General features: G+C 45.4%; 2 protein-coding genes across 2 annotated transcripts; one reads left to right on the forward strand and one right to left on the reverse strand.

Moving 5' to 3' along the window:
• Window positions 1-3989: 3989 nt before the first annotated feature.
• On the forward strand, window positions 3990-14468 carry Alg12 (Alg12 alpha-1,6-mannosyltransferase). The gene is made up of 10 exons (XM_084593547.1): window positions 3990-4470; window positions 4572-4702; window positions 4841-4973; window positions 5112-5285; window positions 5372-5566; window positions 6468-6571; window positions 9888-10114; window positions 10368-10537; window positions 10976-11051; window positions 13102-14468. The coding sequence occupies exons 1-10, from the start codon at window positions 4452-4454 to the stop codon at window positions 13382-13384; spliced, it is 1512 nt and encodes a 503-aa protein (XP_084449673.1). The 5' UTR covers window positions 3990-4451; the 3' UTR covers window positions 13385-14468.
• A 547-nt stretch (window positions 14469-15015) lies between these two features.
• On the reverse strand, window positions 15016-17900 carry LOC146208417 (TELO2-interacting protein 2-like). Its single transcript, XM_084593560.1, has one exon. It carries the CDS (start codon window positions 17825-17827, stop codon window positions 16490-16492), a length of 1338 nt encoding a protein of 445 aa, XP_084449686.1. The 5' UTR covers window positions 17828-17900; the 3' UTR covers window positions 15016-16489.
• Between the last annotated feature and the right edge of the window lie 24 nt (window positions 17901-17924).

The following is a 17924-nucleotide window of genomic DNA, read 5'->3' on the forward strand; positions in this document are numbered from 1 at the left end:
ATGGTCGACGTAAGCAATGACAGTGCCACGGAACAGATGTCGATGTTCATTGGAGAAATTGGTGACAAGTACCTCCGTCTCTCTTCCACGAAGGAAACAAAGACCTCTTGCCACAGAAACTCCCAAGGCGAGTGAGAGGGAGACATTAGGCTCAACAACCCGGAGGCCGTGATGTGGCTCGTCACAAGTAACTCTGGCGAGGATGCTGGCGCGTGGTGGCACTGTGAGGCTATCATCGGCGACTCGCAGCGTGGAGTGGGACCCGCGGTACTCATGCTTTTCAGTGGCCAGTTTGGCGGAAAACGTCACCAAGCGGTTCGGTAGATCTATAGTGGCACCGTGCTCACGAAAGAAGTCGATGTCAAGAATAACATCACGAGAGCATTCGCGTAGAACAGGAAAAGTCGCAACAAATGTGCAGCCTCGCACCGTAACCCGGGCTGTACACATACCCAGTGGTGCAACCACATGTCCGCCTGCCGTACGTATGTCTGGTCCGTTCCATGACCGATGGCGATGGTAGATGACGTTTAATGAATGTTCGCGGGCCTAGCACGAGCGCTGCTGCCCGCGCCACTGCCTGCTTCTTCTTCCTTGTCGTCCGTAACATGACCCGGGGCCACCGAGAGATCGTCCCGATCGTGGACGAGGAAGTTTAGCGATGTTAATGATTTGATGGCATGATGATGGGCGTGTCTGGATGCTTGAAGAAGAAGAGGAAGAAGGAAGAATAGAACGGCTTTCCGGTACGATGTCTGATGCGTGGGTGATCCGCCTCCCTTGGAGCTGTCAACCATCCGTCACCAGAGTCCATGGAACCGATGGCTCGAGGTCACGTCGGGCAGCTTGGGCGGGGGTTGCGTGTTCGTGTCCATCGGTTCCTTCGGGTCATTCGGGTCATTCGGGTCTTTCGGGTCCTTCATCTCGGTTCTGATTGGTATGTCTGTTCTCCTTGTCTTCAGGTCCGGGCTGGGGGCTGGGCGGTGGTAGTTGTTCAGGTCTGGGCTTGAAAGGCTGGGGCGAAGCTGCTCGGCGATGTCCCTGGGCCCTCGGTGATGGTCCCGGCTTGAAGATGGCGTCAATGCTCCAAGGCGAGGATGGGGATGCCGTACCCCGCACCTCCAACCAAATGTTACGAAGCGGCAAGTGGACGAAGACAGGAGACAGAGCATGACCGATGGCGATGGTAGATGACGTTTAATGAATGTTCGCGGGCCTAGCACGAGCGCTCCTGCCCGCGCCACTGCCATGCTTCTTCTTCCTTGTCGTCCGTAACAATATTGTTCGACCTGCGATACTATCACTTGATCTTCTCAAAAGCCATTCCTTCCGAATTCGTCAAGCAAGGACTCGGGAGTGATTCGGGCATCAATTGCCGTGTATCGACAATAAAAAGCGCCTGTAAAATATATAGTGCTCTAGCCGAAACGGTCAAACGTATTATTGCTAGGGTAATTTAGTGGACAGATGATAGCAAGGGTGGACTAGGGCCCCTTTTGAAGTGCGTGTTTTTTGGACTTTTCTTACTGAAAAAAAAAATTGCTTATGTCCAGCTTGATTTTCATTTGTAAAGTTTCTCACTTCGGGGGTGATCGCCTTCATGTCATTTCCTTGCTTTTAAGCCACCAGCCTTTCCTTTTGCTGATAGAGGATCTACTGATGATTCACTTGAATGTTGAAGTTAAACGTTACCCATTGCCCCGTCCCGCATAACGTTTGCTTGATGATGACTTGGTGTCGCCGTCTCTTGGAATGAAAGAAAAGGTTGCATAAACCGGATTTAGTCTCCGTTTCCTCACCAGAGAGCAGCAGTAGTGCACACCAGCAAATATACTCTGACACTCTCGATGCAGGCAAAAGAGGTCAACTGGGCTCGATTCGGCATTCGGCATGGATCTGATTCGGCATTCCAATTAGATCGGATAATGATCAAATGGAGACTCGACAGATCAGTTATTGGGCAGTCCAGTCGGTTTACTTACAACTAGTCGCATTGGTTTCACTTCCAAACGAATCATCAATTTGGTAGGCCGATTCCACACATGATAACCAAACGATAACTGGTTTCTCAATTTCCACCATCAGCGAGGTAGTTAGATAGGCTTAGCTAGCTAGCTAGCTAGCTACAGACAGACAGACAGACAGACAGACAGACAGGCAGGCAGGCAGGCAGGCAGGCAGGCAGGCAGGCAGGCAGGCAGGCAGGCAGGCAGGCAGGCAGGCAGAGCAAGGCAAGGCAAGGCACAGCAAGCAAGGCAGGCAGGCAAGGCAAGGCAGGCAGGCAGACAAGGCAAGCAAGCAGGCAGGCAGGCAGGCAAGGCAAGGCAAGGCAAGGCAGGCAGGCAGGCAGGCAGGCAGGCAGGCAGGCAGGCAGGCAGGCAGGCAGGCAGGCAGGCAGGCAGGCAAGGCAAGGCAAGGCAGGCAGGCAGGCAGGCAGGCAGGCATATTGCCTTTTCCCGACACAACAAAAAGCAAGTCGAGGAAGTATTACGCTTTGTTCGAGCATACAACGCAGTGGGTAAACTTACATGCATTACTGATAAAATAGTTTTCTAGATAATAATTACTTACAGCAGAGAGATAATACACCGATTGCGTCCATCGCGCCGTCTTTGGTGCGCGTGCGGCTGAGGTGGCAGGAACCGTTGGGTGCCAGAGCCAATGTAGATAAATCGAAATCGAAAAAAGAAAACTAACAAAGTAAGATAACGCCAGCTGTACATGCGGCACAATCTCGGAGCCGCCACGTCAAATGGCGGACGTTTAACTACGGCGTCCGCAATCAGCTCCAATGCAACGGCGCGCGCTTGATGACAGAGACCTTAACGTATCTACTTGTGGGCTCGTCATAGCGAGCAAAGTATCCACGCCGTGGTGGCTCAGTGGTTAAGACGCTCAACTACTGCACCCGGGTTCGTATCCGACTGGTTCGAACCCACTGTGATCGCATTCTTTATAAACGAACGCTTTTATTACTCCCCTGCGTTGCTTCTTCGCCGTGTGCACGTATTCGACCTTGAACCGAGGAGAAACAATGTCAGTTTTAAAGCCAGTTTATAAAAGTATTTCCGAAGTTTACTAGTGTGACATTGTTCAAGGTGCCATATCCAGCTATGACGTTGCTAGGCGCCGATGCCGCCGCCAAAAGTGAGGGCGCGACTCTGTCTCGTAACATGCAAACCATTACATCACTCAACCGCAGCCATACTGGAGCCGTAGCGCTGGCTCTGTCTGATAGCCTTCGCTTCCTTCAAGCCGGTGCCAACGGACCGCAACAGCTCTTGACAATTTATAGGCAGCAGTCGTCATGAATGAACCAAGCGAGACGCCTCGTTAACTGTCTGCGTCTTGGAGGTTGCAAAGATTACATGCCGACTCCAATCATCCAGTAGACGTAGCTCGCCGAGAAGCTACCGCACAGAGGCGGAGAGGCGAGTCGAGCCATACGTGCCGCGGCTTTTGCTTTGCTTACTTACGCCAGAGTCCTTCAAAAGCATTGAAGGACTCTGCTTACGCTTAGCAGGTCTAAACCTTTGCCATTTTTTTTAAACCTATGAAAGCACTATGGAAAGTTGTGGCCAGTCATCGGTCAATCATAGGCTTCATCACTCACTTTCGGTTGGCGAACTTGGAATACCTCTCTGGGAGATTGGAGAGACTGAAGTGTGAGTGAGAAGACTTTATTTACACCGACATGGACCTCGGGGCAGGGCTCAGCCAGGGGGAGAGTCTGGAGGCGCTTTACCGGTTTAAATTACCCGCTTAGGTCATTTGTTTTTGACCTCTTGAACTAGCTTCGCCAATCAAGGCGACGGTACGCTAGATTCTGACCCTCCGGATTAGTACTTTTCTACTAATAAATAAGCGCTGGTCATTGCTTAAGTTGACTGAGTCATAAATCAGGAAGCAACGAACAACTCTGAACCACCGTGCTCTGAACTTCAACCATCTTTGCGAAAATGAAACTAACAATAAGCAAGCCAATCCGTTTCAATCCAGACTAGGGTCTTTGGTTTCGGTGTGTTGAACGCTTCAGCAGACATGTCAGCGGTGTTACTGTGGCCGAAGTACTGACTGCATTTCGTCATTCTTTTGTGTGTGTGCCTAGTCGTAGAAACCTCCCGAAGTACTGATCTCACTTCGAGCACTCTGCGCTTGCTTCTAATCTTTGTAATTGTTAACACCTACATCACTCCCGGCTCCCCAAAACAGCAGATGCACAGCCCTGCAAATTCTTTCAACGTGTGATCTCTCAAAAGAAACACTGCCGCTTCTGTTCGAAATGTTAAAGTGTGTTCAGCTGAGAAAAATACTTGGATGCGTCATGATGTACATATCTGTGCTGTAAAAATTCTCCGAATCGTCTTGTGATCAGTGGGAGTCGTCGTCACTCCTTGCTGTAACCCACGGTGCTGCAACCCCTTAACTTGGCGCCGTTCCGCATAGTCAGCATGGTGGCAAAAACTCAAGGTGAGATCTGCCGTGACAGATTTTTATTTTGATCACTAGAAAAGTCAGTGATTTGTTTTTTCTTTCTTTTTTTATCCCTGTCTTTCTTTCTTTCTTTACAGATTCAGTGGAGTGGCTGCTTCTTATAGCGTGTGCTGTGCATCTAGTCATTTGCCCGTTCACCAAAGTTGAAGAGAGCTTCAACTTACAAGCTATCCACGACATTATCTACCACAGAACAAACATTTCCAATGTGAGTAACGAGCACTGATATGTCTCACTGCCGTCTCACTCGCAGCTATGCAACCTGATCCCACTGCATGCCTTGCATTGTGTGTCTGTTTGAATCAAGTTCGCAAGCTTCATATTCACCGTTCTCATGTATACGCAGTATGACCATCTGGAGTTTCCGGGCGTTGTGCCGAGATCATTTGTGGGACCTTTGATGGTTGCCCTTTTCGCCGGACCTTGGGTCGCCGTCAGCACTCTCATGGGCCTGGAAAAAATAGTTGCACAATTCATTGGTGAGCTCTCATCCATTAAGTGTATGGCTGGGCACATGCAACCGCACCTTCCAAACGTAATTTCTTTGTAAGTTGTAAATGGAGTATAATTTGTTGCTTTTCACTGCACTGATCAAAGCATATTTGGATATTTTCTAGTGAGGGCTGTTCTTGGTACAATGGTGGCATGTGCATACCGGGAATTCAGCAGAGCCCTCCAGAAAGAATTTGGGACCGCAATGACCAATTGGTTGACACTCCTGACTGTGTCGCAGTTCCACTTCGTGTTCTACATGTCACGACCACTTCCTAACACATTTGCACTCATCTTTGGTGAGTATAAACATAAGTAACCAAAGAAAAGTGCAGCTTTCTTGCAGAAAGACAATTTGACATTTGCATTTTTCTTTTTCATCCAGTTCTGCTCGCCTATAGCTACTGGTTGGAACAACGACACTTTCTACTTATTGGTGCAAGTGGAGTGGCTGTCCTTGTTTTCCGTGCGGAGTTGGCGTCTCTTCTAGGCATCATTATTCTCATGGAAATCTTTTCTGGTCGCCTTAGCATTGTCAATGTCTTCAAGTGGGGAATTCCCATTGCACTAGCACTTCTTGGTACGTGCAAACTTCGTTTTTATATTTTGAGGGTTCACTTGAGTTTGTGTTCTCCCATAACTGTATTGTACAGTAAGGAAAGAAGCCAACAGTTGGCGAGGCCAAGGAAAGCGTTGGGGATGGTACAACGCTTTCCTTGGCCTCGCCGACTGTTGGCTTCTTTCCTTCGTGTATTATAATGAGCACCCTCATTTCCCCTTAATTGATCTGCTTGTATTGTACAGTGGTGAGCAAAAGTGGTGTGCAAAATGCAGTCGGTGGCAGAGCCCACAAAAACTAGTGTTCCTGTATATGCTAAGGAACACTGAGAAAAACTTCATTGCAATGCCATCTAGCAACAGCTATCTGTAATCGGGACAATAGTAGCGGTGCCCCATTTTATTCACATGCATGTGTTGCTGTCGGTGTCCTTGTCGCTGTCACTACATAGCGTTTTGACGCATATTTCCCAAGCTCCAGCACCAGCTGTGTGTTATATACCACTTCTGCTCACGACTGTACATACATGTCTAGTTACATATTGGTTCTTACACAGTTTTGTTTGATGCACTGAAATATAAGTGTTTGAGTTGAATTTCTGAAGTAGTTGCTTTTCTATCAAGGGTGGAATTTCCTAGTGCAGTAGGGCACTCCTTTAGCCTTCTCACACAGGGCAAATATTGTAATTTTGTCCGAAAATAAGAACTGCTTTCACTAAGCCTAGATATAAATAGCATAGGATAACTTCTAGACTTGTTAGATCGCTGGTTGTCGCTTTGCACAATATTTACTTCTAAGGTGCAGGTTTCCTCTTTCTGTTCCTTAATTTTTGCTTTAGCTCTTGCATAAAAGAAAACAAAAATTTGTTGACTCCCATCTGGCTCCAGTATTGAGGTGTTCTTTTGTTTCTTCTTTACCACAGGAACAACCATTGCTATTGACTCCTACTTCTGGCAACGCTGGCTGTGGCCAGAGGGCGAAGTGCTTTGGTTCAATGTTGTGTTGAACAAGAGCTCCGATTGGGGTGTATCCTTGTCTGTGAGGTGCTGCATTTAGTTGGATAGGATATCACTGCTAGACAATTTTTTATCATTACCTGCAGATTACAGACAAGTACATGCATGCATACCTGTCTTTTTAATGTCAGTTTATAAAAGTATTTCCGAAGTTTACTAGTGTGACATTGTTCAAGGTGCCATATCTACTCGAGGAACTAACAAACTGTGTAATGGAGTCACCTCCTACTTTCGCTGTGTAAATAAGCTTAAGATTTTTCCTTTGCATAGTACATTCACCCCTTCCTTTTGGCATGTAGTTTGCTGATCACAATAGTGAATGATGGCAAGTGCCCTTTTCCGAATGCAAAAATGCTGTGCAATATTATTTAGAACCATGTGTCTATTTTCAAGATTTGCTATCCCTTGTTCTATAGGAATCGCAGCCAACTTTTATGAGGAATTCGAAAATCAATAGAAGCCGACAGAATAATAAAGTTTCTTTGTTTCATGAAGTTTCTGTTTTTCATTTTCCATATCAAGTTTTATAGTCGCAATTTATAACAGAAGGGCTTCATGCATGTTTTATTTTTTGTAATGATGCTTAGGGCATTACTATACACTGATTATCAGATGCTGTTTGCTTGTGACTGCAAAATTATCTAGAATTTAATTTTTTTTCTCACCTCTTTCAATTTTGTTTCAATGGCTGAGCAATGTCTATGACATCAGAGTTAAGTGTAACTCATGTGAGGATAAAATAGCTGCAATATAAGAGTTCCTTTGTCATTTTTGTTTTCTAAAACTTTAAAGCCAGCTTGTCTCAAGTAGAGGTATCGCAAGTGAAGAAGCAGAGATTATGATTAAATAACAGTATTTTCATCCCTCACAGGAGTTAGACCGAAACAGGTGAAAAGAGAAAAAATTTAATCAAATTATTAAGCAGTCATAGATGAATACCACATTGTGATTCATGTATGTTAATGCAACCAAAATTTGATGTCTGCACACTGTAAGAGAAGAGTTGTTGGCTATGCTGTTAAAAGAAAACAAGCATACTAAAGAGGGCTTTTTCTTTATCTGAATTGTGGTGATGATAATAAAAACACTCGTTTAGCCCCAAAATGAAGGGTTAGTCATAGCCGGCCATGATGGGTGGAATCCTCAGGCCAGGGCCCTGATGGCTAATGCGATTCAATGCACCCACTGTTAAACCAGGCAAAGTATCTATTTCATCATCCTATTTTAAGTTCTATTTACCACCTCCTCTAATTTTTCTGAACATTTTGGCCACATAACGAATACACTGTCTAAATTTTCAGATATTTTTAGGGAAAAAGTACATTCACTATGCATATAAATACTGTTTGTAGTCTATTTGCCGTTGTATATTCTTGTAAATTTGCATACCATGTAGCGCTGTTTTGTAATTTAATCTTATTGTCTATAACTCTTAAGATTGTTTATGTGTATAAGTAATCAACACAACATGTAAGCTGTTCTCTCCCTCTCTGTCCTATGTGCAGTAGTTCTTCACTTAAAGGTGCGCCCCGCCGGGGTGGCGCAGTGGTACGGCGCTCGGCTACTGTTCCCAAAGATGCGGGATCGAATCCCGGCCTCGGCGGCCGCTTTTCGATGGAGGCGAAAAGCAAGGCGCCCGTGTGCTGTGCGATGTCAGTGCACGTTAAAGAACCCCAGGTGGTCGAAATTTCTGGAGTCCTCCACTACGGCGTCTCTCATAGCCTGAGTCGCTTTGAGACGTTAAACACCACAAACCAAACCAAACCAAACTTAAAGGTGCAACACATTCTGCATTGTTTATGATGGTTTAAAGGTTTGGTTTTGGTTTTGTGGGGTTTAACGTCCCAAAGCGACTCAGGCTATGAGAGATGCCGTAGTGGAGGACTCCGAAAATTTCGGCCACCTGGAGTTCTTTAACGTGCACTGACATCGCACAGCACACGGGCGCCTTGCTTTTTGCCTCCAACGAAAAGCGGCCGCTGAGGCTGGTATTCGATCCCGCGTCCTTTGGAACAGTAGTCGAGCGCCGTAACCACTGCGCCACCCCAGCAGGGTGAGTTAAAGGGACATTGAGGGCAATGCCATCCGGTTATTTCTCTCAGTAAAATTTGATTTCTCGGCTCTTTTTGGCAGTCCCGACGAATTTGTCACCAAAAAAGTTGGACTTAAAATTTGAGTCTTTACACTTGTCAATCCAAACTTGTGCCGTCCTCACCAAAATGGATTGGTTGCCATTGCACTCTTAACCTGGTTACACATGATTTTCAGTTATAAGTGGAACGTTTCACAACGTTCCACTTATAACTGGACTTGTGTGAAACTAGATTAAGAGTTTGTTTTGAGCTGTGCAATGTGCAGCGGTGTAGCATTGCGTCTGGTATCCATGCTCACAAATTTGTGTTGATGCATGCATTTTGCTTATGAAATCAGCCGGTGACAGTGGCACCTGTATTTGGTTTTTTTTTTTTTTTCTGGTTTATAAAGTGAGGTTGACTCAACTAGATTATAGCTCGGGTTAACCATGCAGTGAGTGCTGCACAACCCCTCCCGGCATCCCTCATAGCCTTAGTCATGGGACGTTAAATCCCATAGGCCACACCAAACCAAACCAAACTACACTGCCATTTTCTGGGCTTCTATCTTTTTCTCTCGCCTTCTCCCACTTTTTTTTTTTCCTTCTTTTTTCTCCTTCTTATTCTTTTGACTGCTTTTCTTCTACTTTGCTGATACTTCTGCTGCTTCTTTCTTCTCTTTCTTGGCTTGACTTGTGTTTTCTTGCACTTTTTTTCTTTCATCTTTTTCCTACTTGTTCTCCTCCTTCTTTCATGTCTGCTTTTTATTTTTATTTTCTTCATTGGTTTGGCTTCTTTCATCTTTCCTCTCCTCACTCTTGGATTGGCTGCTGTCTTTTTCATTGCTACATCTTAAGGCCCTTGTTTTTTGACTTTCCTCTTGGCTTGGCTTGTGGACTTGGCTGCTACTAGTGCAACCATCTACAACGGTCTTCATTTGCCTGGACCACTTAGGGTCGAGACTATGTAAAAACTCTCATCGTGAATGCATTGCTTCTGACTAGAGTGGCAGGCCTGTATTAGTGGCGTGGGGAGGGAGGTATAATTATAATGTGGTACCCTGTCACTACAGGCCAACATTTATTTGTCCTCAGTGTTCCTTTAACCCTTTGCATAGCGACATTTCAGAGATGTGATGTAAACAAGTTAGTTAAGAGTGCCATATTTTTGTAGATTTGGTTCTTTTTTCTTTTTTTGAGAGAGAGTCACTGCCTTCCTTAATGGTTACGTGTGCACCCTTGACTACTAACTCAGACTTCACCGTGGTCGTGGTACCTATACTCAGCCATTCCACGTGCACTGAGCAGCTCCTTGCTTCTCATCCCCATTGGTGTATGGGTGGACTCGCGAGTGAAGATGCTGCTGCTTCCGGCAGTGGGATACGTGCTGCTCTACTCCTTCCTCCCCCACAAGGAGCTGCGCTTCATCCTCTACATATTTCCGCTCCTCAACGTGGCCGCTGCTAGGGCTTGCTTGCACTTGTGAGTCGCAACTTTTGAGAGCCACACTTTAGAATCACGTGTCCAAAGCAGCAATGCATTAGTTGCAGTTGCTACAAAATGCTGAAATAAACCACAACGAGATTACATTCAAAAACTTATCTGGACAATCGTACCGATCCATGTTTCGCATGAATGGAAGCTGTAATTGCCAAAAGCAGGTCTTGAGGGTCGAGCTGAGCATGCAGAGGGGAAGTGCGTAACATTGTACTCGGCTTGTTGTTTATTGATGCAGCTGGAACAACAGACTGAAATCCTCTTGGCATGTGGTCTGCACGCTGGGCATCTGCTTCCACCTTGTCACCAACCTGTTTGCTACAGGCCTGCTGCTCTACATCTCCAGCCACAACTACCCTGGGGGCCATGCTCTCAAGAAGCTCCACGAAATCGAGGCAGGCTTGCCAGGTGAGCACTGTGCCACAGCTGCTTTAGCAACTAGTTTTGAGTGTAGTTGTAACACTGGGAGAGTAGCAGCTGAGGTTCCCTTGCATTTGGACGAGACTCTTCTTAAGGTGTCCTATAACATGTGGGAAGCAGCTAGGTATTTCTCCAACCATGTCAGGTGCTGAGTGCAAATATCAGCATTCGTTACTGCATATATTGGAAGTCTTCTTAAATTCCTATTGCAGTTAGCTACGTAGCCTCTGCCGCACACTGTTTTGGCCATTTTGCTCTGCTTCCAAAAAAATTCAGTAGATAAGCTCAATGCAGTGGCACATCAATGTGTTAGATTACTGGTAATCAGGCTTGACTGCCTTGCTGTTGAGCTGGTGTATTATGGAATTCGATTTACTAGCAAGAAGCTCTAACACTTTTCTTTTTCTTCAAATTTGTTTGTTTTAGTTGCGAACATCCACATTGACGTGTTTGCTGCTCAGACCGGGGTGTCAAGATTTGGAGAGCTGAATCCTCATTGGAGGTAAGGAGTACAATTTAACGACAATTTCAGGGAATACTGGCACTGAGGTTTGCATCACATTTGATTTCAGCGAAAATGTGTTGTTTATATGGTTGTGTACACACTTCAGTTTGTTGTACTAATTTGAATAGTTAAGAGAGCTTCCAATTTCTTTGGCATTTTTTACTCTCTTTTGCTGCATTTTGCCATTACGAAACAGTGACCTTTCACCTAGTCTTGAATTCTAAGCTCTCACTTTTGTAGTAATAACTATGGCACCGATTATGAGGGGCTCCTGATATGCTCTGCGGAGTGAGTGACGTTGCACGTTGAGTATCCATGCATGTCTGCTGGTACAACTGAAGGTATTTAAGTAGTGTACCAATATATAGCATAATGCATAGGACTTGTAGGCTGTCCGTCCTCATGTCAGGGGCTGCTCAGGTAACGGGTTTAACTAATTCTCTCACTGGTAAGGGTGCGTGCACACACACATCTCATTCTCACGAGGTTAAAGGGTCAGTGATGACAAATTGAAGTTGTTATTGGTAAGGTACTGCATTCTGATCACAGAGAGGCTGCACTTAATAAATGTAGAGATATTTTATTAGCTGGAAAAAGCCAAAAAAGCAAAATAAGGTGTCGCCAGCACTGGCTGATTTCGAATCTACACCTGTGCGCAAAACTGTAGACACCACGGGCTTTGACAAAACTGCATGCCATTGTTTTCTGACTCTGAAGCGGTTATTTCTAATATCCCTGTTACATGGCCGACTCAGAACTACCTTGAACTTCTTTGGCCTAAAAGAGCGCATGGGAGTTATAGAGAGTTTCACTTCAAAGGTGTCGTCGCTGTGTCATACGGCTGCAACGAGCTTCTCAGGGAAGCTGCCAGGGGACCATTGGGCGCTGTTTATTTCATACAAACGCTTAAAAAAAATGTTCCAAAACAACTGATATGCTTTGCATTTCTCTTTTCTTTGCAAAATGTAATTATCTAGACTTATCATTGTAGAAAAAAACTCACGTTTGCTAAAAACAACGACCATGTTCTAAACACAGCAATTTTGTCCGCTCTGCTGGACATCAGGCGTAGCGCTTGCGACTCTACGTATCCGCCGCCACTCTCTTCTGTCGTTTCATCCACAGTGGCTATCAGCGTGCTCTTGTTTTGGCGCATTCTAGTCGTATAACGAGTGATAACCAGACCGTGCTACTGTTCTGCCCTGAGATGCTTTAGAGGTTTTGCGGAAGAGAAGAGCAGGCAGCCGCCACCGCCAACCCCTACCCTCCGACGCCGCCGGCCGCCACGCCGATCATGGCATCATTTAGAATTAACGAGCTTTCACTTTGGTTGTAGTTATCAAATTGAAGGCACTGCGTTAGTCCTCATGATGTTTCCGTGGGAACGGGCACCTCGCATGTTGGCTAGTTGGCTTTCTTTGGTGCTTCGCCCTGTTACACCTGGGCACTACAGGAAAGCAACTGTGGCGGGTGATCGCCGTTGATCAGTTTTTGTCCGGTTGATCGCAAAATGTATTATACGACCACAGTTAGCCGAAATTTTGAACGCAGTAACCGGGAAATCGTGTTATACGTATTAACTGGGAGAAATATTGTTCAACTCTATGGGAGATTTCTTTACTGCCCACGATTTTGAGCGCATGAAACAGAAAATTGTATGAACCAGGAACTTATCAACGAGGTTCTGTATTCTCACAGCAACTGGACCAGTTCACTCGATGTGTTCTTAGCCCTGAAAACGACAGACGGGCTATGGTTTTAGTACTACATTAATTTTGTCTGCTTGCCCAAGATTTCGTAAATCGCACCATACTCTCTTCCCATGAGTGCCTCTGTTTTGTTTTGTTTTCTTCATTTTTTTTCATCACTGTTATGCCTTTTTTACTTTAGCAGCCGCACGTGTACCCAGCGACGTCACGTTTGATATAGTCTCTCAAAATCTGTTAAGTTTATACGTACTAGTTCTTCCCGATCACATTAACCCTGCAAACAATGGCTCACCTCTCCTTCATTTTACATGCGCTTCTCTGTCTCACTACGTTTCAAGGTATAACAAGACTGAAAACCTGGTCCCCGGCGGCCTCGAAATGCAGAGTTTTACGCACCTCATTTTGGAAGGAAAGTCAATGCACAGCAGTTCGGTAGTTCCTTACCGAGACACCCACGAGCTGCTGGCAGCGGTGGAGGGCTACAGTCACGTGAAGCTCAACTATGCCTCTTTTCCTCTCGTGCACGTGCGGACTCGACCACGAGTGCTCATCCTCAGGCGTAAAGTGCCACCCACGCAGGTCATCCTCGACCTTCAGCGCAAGCGGTCAGCAAAGGTGTGACCACGGCACACTTGTCCGTTTCCTGCTAGCCCGTCCCTGTTGTTAAGTTTGTGTCTTTCGAGATAGTTCTACGTCTTTCTGGATCTTTGCCGAAGCCCCTTGGGTTAGAGTGGCGCGAGGTTTGCATGAGGTTAAGCAGTGCAGTTTGTGCCGTAGCCGTGGCTCTACGTGTTTCATCTGCCTAGTGCTCGTGTACAGGTTCAAGTTTAGTAAGAGATTCGCTATAGATAAACCTTACGTCAAAGGTTTCACAGCCAGATATATTGTATTTTGCTGCATCTAGTGCCCTGTACTAAGTACTTTGTGACAGCTTTATTTTTGCAGGTTAAATGTCCAAATGTCTGGTCTTGAGTCTCCTGTCATGCCAGCAGTGTATAAAGCCAGTCCTATTACTGTGCAAGCAGGTCACATTAAACGAAGTGCGACCTTGACTGGAGGTTCTGAAAGTAGGTTAGTTTGTTTGTCTTATGCAAGCTTTACAACCACATTGATAGAGTTGCTAAGGGCGCACTTTGAGTTATGCAGTAACTTTTTCTTTTTAATGCTTAGAAAGGTTGTGGATGCCAGAGCCCTGTTACATGCATACATCATGCAAAAGATTCGTGGAGGCATAGTCTGCTTTATTCACTTCTCTGCTGTGAATGTTTTCAACCATGAAAGCTAATCATAAGGAAAACATATATTGAGGCTTTAACATGCACATCATAAACTGCTATTTTGGGACCTTAGTAACAGACATTGCATATTTGCAGCTCTGTTCAATCTTGTTGTTTGGTGCACTGCAAAGCCTCTGTTGCCTTTTTCAAGAGCGTTGGCAGCAGCTGTGGAGAGAGAGGACTGCACAGAATTAATCAAGCTAGTGACTAAATACTAAGGGGCACAAAGTACTTTTGTGAACCTTGATAGACTGCTACACATTTTATGTTGCGATTGCAACATTCTGCATTGCTTGCAAGGGAAGCATAAAGACACAAAATGTTTTGAGCAGCAATTTTTAATTCGAAGTAGAAGTGATTGCAAGAAGCAGGATGAGCAGATGTTTAGAACAAAAGCGCCAAATTCTGCTAGTCTTTTTTTTTTTTTTTTCCCCTTTTCTATGCCTGCTTGCAGCTGCATTACCTTCGTGTGGTACTTGGTGGTATGCACCAACAAAGTCAAAGATGGCTGCAATATGCATCTATACATGTTGCATAATTACTGATCTCTAATAGCATGGCCTTTACCATGCTGTTTAAGTGTGATGCCATTCCAATGGGTCATACCAGGACCCATAGGCATCGTGTGATGTGCTTGGGACAATCAGTATCACTGGTAAAGCCATTGAAACCTTGACATTTTTCTCCCTTTCTACGTGTTTTCTTGTTGGACGCACCTACCTGCATCACAAGTTTGCCTCGTAATATTCTTGGGGAAGCATGGGTGGAAAAAAGCCTGTACTTGACCTTTTATATCCTTGCTCATTGCCAAATACAGCTTGGGAGATCAGTTTGTCCTTATACCCTCAAGTCTGAACATCTTTCAGACTTAAAGAGAACAGCCAAGTGTGCTTCGGACCACTGAAGTCTGTCAGTATTGATCACTCCATACTAGTGATAGTATTAGGTGACTGGTAATCTTTCTTTTTTGCGAACGAGAGAAGCTGCTGTCTACAACAAGCAAGGAATAAGACATCTGGCACTGAGTTTCTCTGCTGTGTGTAGCAATGCTGGTGACCTTGTGCAATTACTAAACACCAACTGTGAATTTATTTGCATTGGTTGAGGCTCTTGGCACTCCCAGAACGAAACAGGGAAGCAGCTGTAGTGATTATTGTGTGACTGCATTGATAAATCAGGGTACACTTGAGTAGGAGAGAACAGGGCAGCCAGGAGGAAAGAGAAGCAACGAGTAGCAGCGGTTAGTCAGCCTGTCACAGCAAACATTTCGTTGGACTTGCCACTTTGATGGCAACAAGGCATAGAGTTTCCTCTCACCATCCTTGACTTTTGCTTAATGGTTCTCGTACATCAGAAGAAGGCAAGCATAAAGATTTGAAAAACAGGACTTGCCAAATAGAAAATGCCAATAAGGAACTTCATGTATCGGCGCAATACTGCCGTTTCGCAGGTACATTCGTCAACACTGATTTTTGGTTGCGAAATCCCAGAAACTGCACTTCATTGCCATTCACCTCAAAATGATGGCAATCCATACTTTTTGGTAAGGGCGTCACAAGTCTTATTTGAGTGGCAGGAATTAATGATGACACACCGACTGGCTCAGCTTTCTGCCTTGATTGTATTAAATAGAATTTCCTCAGTGATAAATGCATCTTGCCACTGGACGAAAATCAATGTAGCCAGATAATTCATTTTTATCAAGAACGAAAAATTACATTTTTGTCCTCCATGCCCCTTTAACAGCAGAACATGCATTTGGTGAACCTCTACAGCTGTGCTTTATATTTGAGCATTTCGGTGCAATCTGTGCAGTACAGCAGTGCAGTAGAATGCACAGTTTTTAAATTAATCGCTTCTGTGCACACAATGGCAGTGTGGTGTTGTCCCAAATTAAAACTCAGAAAATGCACTGAAACACTGCATTGTTTGCTGTTTGTTCAAGCCAGTACCAGTGAGCATTTACACACATCAAGTTATCTCCCCTTCTTGAAACAACTTTGCAGGTCTTACATGTGCTGTGAATATTTTGTTACAGCCACAAATATTTATATGGCTTGTGTGAGTGGCTTTACATGACCTGCGAAGTAATGAGCACTGTTGTGAAGGTAACACATGCTACAATGCATCCGACAGAATGTTTAATGTGTTGAGTAAAGATAAAGGCACTTCATCTCTTTTGTATGTTCTGAAGATGTGTTGCATAAGCATACTTTGTTCGTACAATTACAGCCCACTTTGTAGATAGGCCAGGCCACTTGTGTGTTGAAGCAATGTAATACCAGTACAGTTCAACAGCACAACCCTATCCCTTGTTCCTACATGCTACAACAGATCATATTCATGAAGCAAACTTATGCATGAGCCTTTACCATAGCTCTGTGACAGGCAAAGTATTCAAGGCACCAATAAACTGGCTTTATTCATTGTGTCTGTGTCAAGTGTCTCTTTAGCAGCGCTGTTGTTTGCTGTCCATACATGCAAGCAATGATGCAATGCCGGGGATGTCTCTTTCTTTCAGCAACTCTAGGTCTGCTTTAAAGTTTTGGAACTGGTCAGGACAAGATATTTGCAAGAGACCAAGGCACTCGCCAATCTCTTCCCACAGTACAGACTGGACATGCTCGTCCAGGTCATACGCCAACTTAAAGAGGCTCTCTGTGATGCTCCTGAAATGGAACTGGATTCTGGGCCATGCATGTTTGATCAGCGTAGCCAATGACAGTAATGCATTTTGCCTACAGGCTTGCTCTTCAGTGTCATACACCTCCACATATTCCAACAGGACCCTCAGTGTCTTGTTCATGTACTTGACAACATCCAGTCCAAGGCACTTAATATAAGGTGAAAGCTGGCTGGAGTAAGCTTTTCTCAGGGAAAACGTCTGTTCCACCTCGGCTGCAGTGAGCAGCTCGTTGTACACATCATCTGCCATTTTCTGGCGCTTCTCATCTTTCATGCGGGATGTACGAAGGGCATCCAAGTAGTCGCTGAAAAGCAAACTCCGAAGACAAGTGTGGAGTTCAATTATAATATCGGGCTCTTTGACATATAGCAAGTGCTTTAGTGCATCAAACAGCACCTCGAGACGGCCTTGTTGGTCAAGTTCGCTAGGTGGAACATTGACCACGATATGACGTATGCAAGAAAGGCCAACCCTCTGATTATGGGTCATGTAGTCGTCTACGAGCAGTAACGCGGGAGGCAGGACGGCTGGAAGCGCCTCCGATACATCGGGGAACGAAAGCTGAGCAAGCACTTGCTGGTAGACGTGCCTATAGCAAGGGTTCTTCTTCCATGTCTCCTTTCTCAGTTTTGGTTGGATGTACTTCAACACGGAAAGCAGCTTGGGTACTGATAACGCGCTCTTCAAATGTAGCGTTAGAGCATTTGCTGCAGCAACTGATTCTTCGCTGCACCATGGCAACTCAGAGTTCGAATGTGCGAAACAGAGAACTTGCACGGGGATCACGAACTCACTCAGTTCAACAAACTCCGGAGCTGTAACAGTAAGGAAACGGTAAGCACAGGTGAGTCCTTCAAAGGCGGTTGCAGCCACGCCAGGAAAGTCTGTCTTCTCATACTGTCGCTCTTCGTCATCCCTTGAATCTTTTGGGGTGCCGCCGAGCAGAAGCGACTGGGCAAACGCGCAAACAATGGCACGGTCACACTTCACGTCTTTGAGGTCCCCTGGTTCAGATGTCTCAAGAGTGACGCGAAGTGCTCGAAGGAGGGTGACTTTTTTTGTCAAACAGTTCTCCGTAATGACCGATTTGAGCAGTTCCATGCCAGTAACGACTACGTGATCATGTAAAATGCCTCGCGCCAACCACCGATCAAAAGACAAGCCAGGCCGATGGCCAGGCCAAGTCAAGACGGTTTTG

The sequence above is a fragment of the Amblyomma maculatum genome, chromosome 1 (genome assembly GCF_055883805.1).
Source record: "Amblyomma maculatum isolate TAMU_Amacu chromosome 1, ASM5588380v1, whole genome shotgun sequence".
NCBI classification, from domain to species: Eukaryota; Metazoa; Arthropoda; class Arachnida; order Ixodida; family Ixodidae; genus Amblyomma; species Amblyomma maculatum.

Coding starts and splice junctions, on each gene's coding strand:
- Alg12 (XM_084593547.1), top strand. Junction 5,286..5,371: donor CACATTTGCACTCATCTTTG/GTGAGTATAAAC, acceptor TTTTTCATCCAG/TTCTGCTCGCCTATAGCTAC. Junction 11,052..13,101: donor GAGCTGAATCCTCATTGGAG/GTAAGGAGTACA, acceptor CTACGTTTCAAG/GTATAACAAGACTGAAAACC.
- LOC146208417 (XM_084593560.1), bottom strand. CDS start 17,827: ATGGAACTGCTCAAATCGGTCATTACGGAGAACTGTTTGACAAAAAAA.